Source organism: Belonocnema kinseyi, chromosome 7, assembly GCF_010883055.1.
Source record: "Belonocnema kinseyi isolate 2016_QV_RU_SX_M_011 chromosome 7, B_treatae_v1, whole genome shotgun sequence".
NCBI lineage: Eukaryota > Metazoa > Arthropoda > Insecta > Hymenoptera > Cynipidae > Belonocnema > Belonocnema kinseyi.
In genome coordinates this window covers 41,278,090-41,290,579 of record NC_046663.1, presented here as the reverse complement: position 1 = coordinate 41,290,579, position 12,490 = coordinate 41,278,090, and the positions used below count along the sequence as shown (strand labels likewise).

Here is a 12,490-nt window from a genome sequence, read left to right as displayed (position 1 = left end):
AGAGCTCCAAGGAGATTATGTTGAAAAATAAAAAAAAATTTACCCAAAAAAATTGTTTTTATACTTCATTCTAAGGACTTATTGAACTACCCTCGTATCTCCGTGAACTCCGTTTATGTTTACCCATCTCGGAACGATTTACACACTTCTTGCACAAAGAAGAGAATGATTAGCCAAACGTGCGAAGGAAGCAGGAGTGCTTTTTTTGTTTTGTTTTTGGTTATTCTTTGAAACTGTGGCAACGTAAGCACAAAGTGGGGGAACTACGAGTTGATCTATTCGGAGGTGGCGCGAAATACAATTGAAAAATTAATTATTTAGTTGAAAATTCGCGTCCTTTTTAGAAAAATCGTATTCTTTGTTGAATTCTAATCTTTGTTTTTTTTTTGATTGAAAATTAAATTTTTAAGTTGAAGACTAATTTTCCTAAACCAAAAATTTAATTGTGTGATTGAAAAGTTGTCTCCTTTAATTGAATTCAACTGTTTTTTATTTAAAATCTTAATTAAAATTTTGTTTTTCGTTATCGGAAAAAGTATTCGTTCTAAGTGACATTTAAAATATTCTATTTTTTGTGGAAACTTGATCTTTTTTAGTTGAAAATTTAATTATTTTGTTGTAAACTCGTACTTTATGTTGCAAATTCGTATTTTTTGTAGAAAATTAATCTTCTTGGTTAAAAATTATTTTGTTACTTTTTTAAAAATTGAATATCTGGTTAAAAATTAATCTTCGTATGTAAAAAATTCAACTATTTTATTAAAAATTTGTATTTTTTATTTGAAATTTAAAAGTATTTGCTTGTAAACGCAACAGTTCAGTTTAAAAAATATATTTTTTTTATAGAGTCCAACTATTCTATTGAAAATTAACTTTTTTGTTGAAAATTAATCTTTTTAATTTTAACAGCCAACTGTTTTTTAAAACCTTCAACTTTTTGGTTGAAAAATATATTTATTTGGTTAAAAATTTGTTTGTTTCAAGTTGAAAAGTAGTCGATTTCAATAAAAATTTTAATATTTTATTTTTGGTAGAAAAGAGATCCTTTTTTTGTTGAAAATTCATAATTTACCTGTACTTGATTGTAGGTTTAACTTTTTTTGTTAAAAATTTATTTTTTTGTTAAAGATTATTTTTTTTGGTCGAATTCAACTGTTTTTAATTTAAAATCTTTTTTTGTTGAAATATTAAATATTAAATTTTGTTAAAAATCTATTTTTTTCATTAAAAATTCATTTCTTTCGTTAGAAATTTAACTATTTTATTGAAAAAATGTCTTTTTTTTGTTGAATTTAACTATTTTTAATTTTTTTACATCTTTTTTTAATATCAATTAATACATGTTTCGATCAGGATTCATCTTTGGTTAAAAATTTTGTGTGTGTGTTGAAAATTTAACTTCACTCGGTTCAAGCTGGTACTATTTTGTTTAAAATATAATTTTTTTGAGAGAGAATCAATTCGTTGGTTAAGGGTTCAAAATTGATTAAATATTAGATTTTTAAGTTGAAAATTAATTTTCCTCAATTGAAAATTCAATGTTGTGGTTTAAAAGTCGTGCTTTTTAATTGAATTAAATTGTTTTTGTTTAAAATGTATTCTTAGTTGAAAATTCGTTTTTTATTAGTTCAAAACATTATCGTTTTAAGTGAAATTTAAAATATTCCATTTTTTGTGGTTGAAAATTCTTTTTTTGTTGTTGTAATAAATCAATTTTTCAAAATAAAAATTTACTTCTTTGGTTAAAAATTCGCCTTCTTTGGCTGAAATCAACTGTTTTTTATTTCTAAAAATTTTAAATATCAACTATTACATTATTCCTCAAAATTTGGTTTTTTGTTGTTGAAAATTTTCATCTCTTTTAGTTAAAAATTCAATTATTTGGTTGAAAATTTGTGTATTTTTGATAGAAAATTAATCTTCTTGGTTCAAAATTAATTTTCTTTTGGATGTAAATTTAACTTTATTAGGTTTGAGATGTAACTGTTTTTTTAAAAATGATTTTTTGGTTGAAAATTCATTTTATTGGTAAAAATTGAATTATTTTGTTTGTTAGAATGTCAAATATTACATTTTTGGGTAAAAAAGGGAGCAACTTTATTAAAAATTTATTTTATGGGTTGAAGATATAGCATTTCCGTTCAAAATTAATTTCTTTGGTTGAAAAATTAATCATTTAGTTAAAAATACGTGTATGTAATTGAAAATTCGTCTTTTTCGGTAGAAAATTCATTTCACTTTTTTGTTTATAATTCGTTTCATATTGAATTAAATATGGTACCTTCAATAATTTGTTATTGAAAAGAATTGATTCCTCTATTTTCGTAATGAGTTTTCAGCCTGTACAAGATTTTCCAGTCCGATTTGAAGTTAAATTATTTAAATCAGTTAAAGAATTGAAGATTACGAAAGAGGATTTTATTTTTAATTTTAGTTTACTCAATGCGTTCCGGCTGGTTCCTGCTATAAAGTAGTGGCCGACAAGCCGGAAGACCAACTCAAAGAAGTATTAAGCCGATTTAATATTGTGGTGACAGAAAGAGATATCTTCAGTCGATGTCAAGTCTGCAATCAAGACGAATTTGTCCGAGTACCTGAAACGACAATGGCTGCACTTGTTAACAGGTGAAAATTTTAATTTAACACATTTAAATAGTCCTATTTAGTACCCTATTTTCAAGATTTGGTTCCTATGGTACCCTATGTACAGCCCATAATTTAAATTTTAATAATATCAACTTTCTTTCAATAAATTCAATCGGGAAATGACAGTGAATTTATTTTTTGACCGGTAACTTTATAAATTTGTAGAGAAAAAATCTGTCCAACTTAGATTTCAACCTTTTTTTAAATAATTAGTTAAAGATTTTCCATCTTAGATATTTAATTGTTAAATGTACATTTTAATTGAAAGAGTGTTAAAATACAGTTTTAAAAACTTGAACAATTAAAAATTATAAGCGTTTAAAATCGAAGATTTTTGATTAAAAAAAACTTTTTTGGTTGATCATCTGTAAATATAAATTAATTAGTGATTTTTAAAATTTAATTGTACTTACAAAATTTTAATGTTGATGATCATTTATTTTGCAAGACGCTTCGGAAACAGTTCACAATTTTAGAATTTCCAGATACAAATATTATTACAGTCTAAAATACTCTATTTCTAAACGATTTAATTTTTAAAAATTTAATTAAGAAAGAGGACAATTACTGATTATTTAGAAATATCTGACTACTCATTTAAAATCTGTAATTATAAATGAATTATTCAAAACTAAGCTTTGAACGTTACAATTTTAACGGTTCTATTTTTAAAAAATTGAATGGCAGATTTTTTTATTTAGAAGAATAAAACATTTTCATAGGAAAATTGAAAATGATTTTTTATTTTGAAAAATTTAATTTTGAAAAATATTTTTAATAATTTAGAAAGATTCACAAAATTATCAAAAATTAATGTCGAAGATTTTAACAAAAAAAATTATGAAAAATTCTAATCATTTTTAAAGATGTTTAGAAGTTCTAAAAACAATAATTTAAAATTTGAAAAAATGTAAAACGACAGGTAAATGTTTGAAGATTTTTAAATAAAATTTTTGAATTAAAAAAACTTTCAAACTTCATTTTTAAAAGTTTTAAATTCCAGAGTTCCACTTTAAGTGTTTAATTTGCAGCTTAGTTATTCTTACTTCAAATGGAAGAAATGTTGGCGTTAGAGTTTGATTTTTTAAATTTCATTGACCGTAAAAAATGTTTGCGAACCGGAAAAAAGCCAGGAAATGACTGAATTTTTTTCTTTAATTGAAAGAATTCTTTTGTTATATTGATTGATTAAGAGAAGTTTTCTATAGATTTCAATAATTTGAAGGGATTTTTAATTATTAAGAATATTTTCAAAACCTCTAAAGCCTTTTCTAGAACTTTTAATTTGAAAGATTTTAGGGAATTTTAAAAGGTTCCAAGGAAAAGTTATGTAATTCATTTAATTAATTTGCAGGTATTTTAAAGCGTTTGAAATATTTTAGGATATTTTAAAAGATTCTAAGGCATTTTCAAGAGATTTAAAAAATTTCAAGGGATTTTCGAATATATTTTAGTGGATTTCAAAGAATTTTTTAACAAGAAGTAAGATATTTCGTAGGGCTTGGAAGATTCGATAAGATTTACAAATATTTTTTGAAATTCATTTTGATTTTTCCCTGAATTATTATTAATTTATCTTGAATTCTTTCAAATTCGGTTGGTTTTTAAATTGGTTTTTAAATTTACTTTAATTTTTCTATACTAATTTTAAACTTAATTAATAAAATGATTTTTATATATAATTTTTTTTAAATTTACTTCATTGTTTTTTTAATTCGGTGTTTTTTAATGAAATTAATCAAATTCTTTTAGTTTTCTTCAAATTCCTCTAAATATACTCAGATTTTACTGAAATAAATGCGTTTTTTCGATTTTAAAACATTTTTCCAATTCATTTCATTTTTCGTTGTTAGAAATGAGTAGAATTGTAAATATTTGCAGATATTATGAAATATTATATGAGAATCATTTAGATTTTGGCCTGAATTTTTATTAATTTATCCTGTATTCTTTTAAACTTACTTAATTCAATGATTTAAAAAATAATGTATTCAGTTTATTGTTGTTTAAATTCTCTGTGTGTGTGTTTTTTTAAAATGAATTTCATTGAATTTTTTTATTTTCCCTTAAATCCCTATAAATACACTCATATTCGACTTAAATGAATTTGTTAGATTTTAAAACATTTTCCCAATTCATTTCATTTTTTTTTCTTGGTTAGATATTAGTAGGATTTCAAAGATTTGAAATTATTTTTTTGGAATTCACACTGAATTCTTATAAATGTACTCTGAATTCTTGTAAATTCTCTAGTTTTTTTAAATATACTTGAATTGTTTTTTAATTTACTGAATTCTACTTCATTCAATTAAGTTTTTTTCTTCATATTTTTAAATTGTTTTCAATTCTTTTGATTTTTGTTTTGTTTTGTAATTCACCTTGAATTTTTATTTATTTCATCGGATTCTTCTCGTTTATATTAAATACATGTCAATTCATTCAAATTTCGCGGATCTCATAAAGATTGTAAATCTTTCGCAAAGATTTCATATCGATTTCACAAAAATTTCTTCTACTATTTCACAAAGATGTCAGATAAATTTCAAAGATTGAGCAAAGATTTCAATGATGCCCTAATGATTTCGAAAGATTTCAGATATTTTACGAAGAATTTTAGAGAACTTACAAAGATATCACAAAGATTGGAAATATTTCGCGAATATTTCATATAGATTTCACAAAGACTTCTTTTATTTCACGAAGATTTCAGATAGATTTCAAAGATTGAGCAAAGATTTCAATGATGCCCTAATGATTCCGAAAGATTTCAGATATTTTATAAAGAATTTTAGAGAACTTACAAAGATATCACAAAGATTGGAAATATTTCACGAATATTTCATATAGATTTCACAAAGACTTCTTCTACTATTTCACAAAGATTTCAGATAGATTTCAAAGATTGAGCAAAGATTTCAATGATGCCCTAATGATTTCGAAAGATTTCAGATATTTTGCGAAGAATTTTAGAGAACTTACAAAGATATCACAAAGATTGGAAATATTTCGCGAATATTTCATATAGATTTCACAAAGACTTCTTTTATTTCACGAAGATTTCAGATATATTTCGAAGACTAAATAAAAATTTTTATCATTTCACAAAGATTTCAAAATGATTTTTAGATAATTCTCAAATATTTCACAAAGAATTCAAAGATTTGACAAATATTTTATATATTTCGCAAAGATTTCAGACAAATTAAAAATATTTCAGAAAGACTTATATTATTTCACAAAGATTTCACTGATTTCACAAATATTTCAAATATTTCACAATGATTTTTTGATAATTTTCAAATATTTTACAAAGATTTGAATGCTATCCCAAAGAGTTCAAAGACAGATTCAAAGATTCAGACAGATTTCAAAGATTTCACAATGACTTCTATTATTTCACAAAGATTTCAGATATATTTCAAAGATTTCAATGATGCCCTAATGATTTTTAAAAATTTGAAATATTTTTCGAAGATTTGTAGAGAACTCACAAAGACTTCAATAATTTCTCAAAGATTTCAGTAATTTCACAAAGATTTCAATTATTTCACAAACATTACCGAATATTTCAAAAATGTTTCAAATATTTCGCAAACATTTTTAAATAATCCCCAAATATTTCACAAAAATTTTAAATATCACAATAATTTCATAAAAATTTAAATAATGTCACATATATTACCAAATATTTCGAATATTTTGAAAATAATTCTAAATATTTGAAAAAATTTCAATGATTTCTAGAAGATTTCTTAAATATTTTACAAAGATTTCAAAAATTTGCGAAGTTTTTTTAGAGAACTCACAAAGATTTCAAATATTTCCCAAAGATTTCACATAGATTTCACAAAGACTTCTTTTATTTCACGAAGATTTTAGATATATTTTAAAGACTGAAAAAAATTTCAAGTATTTCACAATGATTTTTAGAGAATTCTCAAATATTTCACATAGATTTGAAAGCTATACCAAAGAATTCAAATATTTCCCAAAGATTTCAAATAGATTTCACAAAGACTTCTATTATTTCACAAAGATTTCACGAACATTTCAGATATATTTCAGAGACTGAGTACAAATTTCAATGATTTCATAATGATTTGCAGAGAATTATCAAATATTTCACAAACATTTGAATGCCATTCCACAAAATTCAAAGATATTACAGCGATTTTATATATTTCGCAAAGATTTCAGACAGATTTCAAAGATTTCACGAAGACTTCTATTATTTCATACAGATTTCAAATATACTTCGAAGAAAGAGCAAAGATTTCAATGATGCCCTAAGGATTTTGAAAGATTTTAAATATTTTGCCACGATTTTTGGAGAACTCACAAAAATTTCGCAAAGATTCCATATAGATTTCACAAAGATTTCTTTTATTTCAAGAAGATTTCAGATATATTTCAAAGACTGAATAAATATTTCAATGATGTCGCAAACATTTCAATTATTTCACAATGATTTTTAGATAATTTAGAAATATTTCATAAAGATTTGAATGCTATCCTAAAGAATCCAAAGATTTTAAGTATTTCGCAAAGATTTCACAAAGACTTCTATTATTTCACAAAGATTTCAGATATATTTTAAGGATTGAGCAAAGGTTTCAAGGATGCCCTAATGTTTTCGAAAAATTTCAAATATTTTTCAAAGATTTTTAGAGAATTACAAAGATTTCGAAAAGATTTCATATAAATTTCACAAAGGCTTGTTTTATTTCACGAAGATTTCAGATAGAGTTCACAAAGAATTCTTTTATTTCAAAAAGATTTCAGATATATTTCAAAGACTGAATAAAGATTTCAATGATTTCACAAATATTTCACAATAATTTTTAGACAATTCTTAAATTTTTCACAAAGATTTGAATGTTATCCCAAAGAATTCAAGGATTTATCAAAGACTTCTATTATTTCACAAAGATTTCAGATAGATTTCAAAGATTTTCCGATGATTTTTAGAGAACTCACAAAGATTTCAATAATTTCTCAAAGACTTCAATTATGGCACAAACATTACCGAATATTTCAAAAACGTTTCAAATGTTTCGCAAACATTTTTAAATAATCCCCAAAGATTTCAACACCTTTTAAATATCTCAATAATTTCACAAAGATTTAAATAATTTCGCAAAGATTTCAGATATATTTCAAAGACTGAATAAAGATTTTAATGATTCCATAAATATTTCAAATATTTCATACAGATTTGTAGAGAATTCTCAAATATTTTACAATGATTTGAATGCTATCCCAAACAATTCAAAGATTTCAAATATTTCACAAAGATTGCAAAGGTTTCGCAAAGATTTCAGATTTATTTCAAGATTTAAAAAATTTTGCGAAGATTTTTAGAGAAACTACAAAGATTTCAAATATTTCGCAAAGGTTTTATATAGATTTCACAAATACTGAATAAAGATTTCAATGATTTCACAAATATTTCATAATTATTTTTAGATAATTTTTTAATATATCATGAAAATTTGAATGTTATCCTAACGAATTCAATGATTTCACAAAGATTTCAGGTATATTTCAAAGACTGAATAAAGATTTCAATTATTTCACAATGATTTGTAGATAATTCTAAAATATTTCACAAAGATTTCAAATATTTCGCAAAGATTTCTTTTATTTCACGAAGATTTCAGATATATTTCAAAGACTGAATACAAATTTCAATGCGATTTCACAATGGCTTTGAGAAAATTCTCAAATATTTTACAAAGATTTGAATGATACCCTAAAGAATTCAAAGATTTCACAAAGCTTTCAAATAATTCGCAAAGATTTTAAATAGATTTAACAGACTTCACAAAGACTTCTATTACTTCACAAAGATTTCAGATATATTTCAAAGATTTAGCAAAGATTTCAAATGTTTTGCGAAGATTTTTAAATAATCTACAAAAATTTCACAAAAATTAAAAATATCTCAATAATTTCACAAATATTACCAAATATTTCGAGTATTTTTAGGAGGTTTCTAACGATTTGACAAAATTGCAATGATACCAAAGATTTCAAATATTTTGCGAAGTTTTTTTAGAGAACTCGCAAAGATTTCATAGAGATTTCACAAAGACTTATTTTATTTCACAAAGATTTCAGATACATTTCATTGATTTCACATTGATTCGTAGAGAATTATCAAATATTTCAGAAGAATTTGAATGCCATTCAAAAGAATTCAAAGGTTTCATATATTTCGAAAAGATTTCAGACAGATTTCAAAGATTTCAGAAAGACTTCTATTATTTCACAAAGATTTCAGATATATTTAAAAGATTAAGCAAAAATTTCAATAATTTCTCAAAGATTTCAATAATTTGTCAAACATTACCGAATATTTCAAATATTTCGCAAACATTTTTAAATAATCCTCAAACATTTCACAAAAATTTTAAATATCTCAATAATTTCACAAAGATTTAAACAATTTCACAAATATTTCGAATATTTCTAAAAGATTTATAAAAATTGGACAAAATTGCAATGATTGCCGGAAATTTCAAAAATTTTGGATAGACTTCACCAAAATTTCAAATCAACACTGCTCCTCCCTGACATTCTCCCCTGTACCTCCTAGGGCTCCGCCGCACAGTGGTCTGAAATAGGAATTTACTGTTCATAATCGCCCACAGGTCGTATTTGTAAACCGATTTAAAAGTTTTTTTTTTTAGAAATGCTCAGTAATTAATTTTTAAGAGAATTTTGTTTAGCTTTTTTTAAATTTGTTCCACGGAGCAACAATATATAAACAAATATAGTGACAAAATTGAGCATTTTAGCTTTGTGAATTTTTATCTCAAGAAAAAATACAGATAGAAACTCACTATCAACCGGAATTATGGCACATGCATTCATAGAACATAATTAATTTTAATAATATTTAACTTAATTATTATAAACAATTTTTATAAACAAACTCTTATTAGTGTTTTTTTATCATAGAAAAAATCGTTTATTTCACGCTAGTTGTTAATATTTTTCATAAGATTCATAATTTGTAACAAAAAAATTAGCATGAGTTAACAACTATTGTTTTTATAAACATTTCTATAAACATATACTTTATAAACGAGTTTTTCTCATAGCTGAATTTATTTTTCTGAACAAAAGTGATTCACAATTGTCTCTAAAGCCATTTATATACTTTAAGCTTTTTCAAACATAAACAATATAGATTGTTTATAATAATTTAGTTAAACAAGTATCCTAATCGGCTGTTTCCTCGTAGAAAAAAATGTTTTTTTCTTCAATAATTATTATAGTGACATTTATTGCGGTGGCTAACCAACGAAGTTAAATAAAGAATAATTTATATGATTGTTATAAACAATTTTTTTAACAAAACTATGATTTATTTTTTTACATGCAAAAAGGACGGTTTTCCACTGAAATTATCCGACAATAAACTAACAGTGATTCCAAAATGGGATATGGGACATTAAATAATAATTTGCGTAATTGTTAATAACAATTTTTAAACAATGCGTGACAATCTGCGGTTGGTCGTAGAAAAAATTTTGATTTCTCTTGCGAGAGCGCGTGCGAGAGATAACCACCCAGCGGTGAACCTGGAACTGTACTTTTTAGTTGAGAGTCGCTTGTTCTTCATTTATTTTTCATGAAGTTACGTACACAACAAATGAAAGATAAATTACTTCTGAATACGCAAGTACAGCGTTATTGCACCTTATTTTCACTTGTTCTTCATTTATTTTTCAGGAATTTGCATAAAACAAATGAAAGACAGGTGACTTCTAAAAACGCAAGTACAGCGTTATTGCTATGGACAGTTTGCTACAAAAATTGTTATTAACAATTACGCAAATTATTATTTAATGTCCCAAATCCAATTTTGGAATCACTGTTAGTTTATTGTCGGCTAATTTCAGTGGAAAACCGTCCTTTTTGCATGTAAAAAAAAATAAATCATAGTTTTGTTTAAAAAATTGTTTATAACAATCATATAAATGATTCTTTATTTAATTTCGTTGGTTAGTCACCGCAATAAATGTCACTCTAATAATTATTGAAGAAAAAAACATTTTTTTACGAGGAAACGGCCGATTAGGAGACTTGTTTAACTAAATTGTTATAAACAATTTATATTGTTTATGTTTGATAAAGCTTAAAGTATATAATTGGCTTTAAAGACAATTGTGAATCACTTTTGTTCAGAAAAATAAATTCAGCATGAGAAAAACTCGTTTATAAAGAATTTGTTTATAGAAATTGTTTATAATAATTAAGTTAAATATTATTAAAATCAGTTATGTTCTATGAATGCATGTGCAATAATTCCGGCTGATAGTGAGTTTCTATCTGTATTTTTTCTTGAGATAAAAATTCACAAAGCTAAAATGGTCAATTTTGTAACTATATTTGTTTATATATTGTTGCTCTGTGAAAAAAATTTAAAAAAAAACAAACGACAATTCTCTTAAAAATTAATTGCTGAGAATTTCTAAAAAAAAATCTTTTAAATCGGTTAAAAAAACGACCTGTGGGTGATTATGAAATTTCAACTTTTCCCTTTCTAGTTACATGATGATGATGCGAGGTCACTACTACCGAAAATGTTCCGGTCCGTCAGCCTCTAGTAGTCAATTCGAGGCAGAATACGAGGCATGCGCTTCAGAAAATGTGCAGTCTCCTCCAAACAGACCAGACTCGCGTCACAGTAAACACGATCGCACCTGGCGACTCAGCGCCGACACCTTAGATCTCGCCCAATGTAAAACAAAGTACGGAATTTTAGTTAAAATTGACAAAGTGCCACCAAAGGTTCTGCGAAATGTCAACTGCTTCTACATTTGTGAAAGGTGTGGCAAAGTTTATTGGGACGGATCGCACATGGAACGGGCCCTGAACGGAGTATTGAAAGATGTCATTGTTCATCAGTGACGATAGTTTTTTTAAATTTTATTTTATTTTTTTTTTATTTCTATTATGATAATAATGTTTCTGTTAAGATGATGTTTTCGTATAGTACGAAATTGTGTTCAACGAAACGGCAATTGCTGAGTTTGCTTAAGTCGTTTCCACAGCTGATGGGTGATAAAGTCAAATTGTATTTTCCGCTCGCGAAAACTCATTCAAAGAGACTCATGAGTAGTTATTCTGTTAATACTACATGTTTAATCTAATTTCACGAATGCCAAAATAGCGTGATTAGCAATTGATTCATATAGTGATCACAGTCTTTTCTCTATTTTTTCCCCCCCTTTTTTTTTTGTTGAAAATTCCCCTTTTTTTCTTTGAATATGATACTTTTAAAAATAGGGAAAATCTGCATACAGTGGATAATCAATTATTAAAAATACTAATGTACGTAAAATAATTAATTTAATTTAATTATTAGGTTAGACACTATAAGTGTTGATAAATTAAAATTAAAATTAATTATTTTTCGTTTATTTGTGCTCTAAATTAATTAAATGATATAAAATCGTAAATTGCATTTTCTTGAAATTTACTAAAGAGATTTAACTGTAAGTAACAATATTTAGGATTTAAATAAAATTTTAAAGCTAAGATGATTTTTCGGACAAAAAAGTATCACGATTTCATTATTAATTTGGGATTTTTAAAAGAGAAAATATTCTTGATTATGAGAATGATTTTCAATAGATAAATATTTTTTATTCAATAAATTTGATTTCTTGTCCGACTTTTTTTATATTGTGAATGAATTTCTAATTACCTAAGAGAGAGAGAGAGAGAGAGATGTTTCGGATTGGAATTTTTAAATCTTTTAAATTCTCTAATGGGAATCCATTGGATGATTATTAATTTTGCCAAATATTATTTTTCGAAGGTGACCCCT

General features: G+C 24.9%; 1 protein-coding gene across 3 annotated transcripts in view; it reads left to right on the top strand.

Moving 5' to 3' along the window:
- Positions 1-11,947, top strand: part of LOC117176310 (exonuclease mut-7 homolog) — a 63,278-nt gene extending 51,331 nt beyond the window's left edge. For all 3 annotated transcript variants that reach the window (XM_033366520.1, XM_033366518.1, XM_033366519.1), the window contains 2 exons: positions 2,435-2,625; positions 11,205-11,947. In XM_033366520.1, coding sequence (XP_033222411.1) covers positions 2,435-2,625; positions 11,205-11,568 — 555 coding nt within the window. In that variant the 3' untranslated portion in view covers positions 11,569-11,947. The remainder of the gene's footprint in view (positions 1-2,434; positions 2,626-11,204) is intronic.
- Positions 11,948-12,490: the final 543 nt, after the last annotated feature.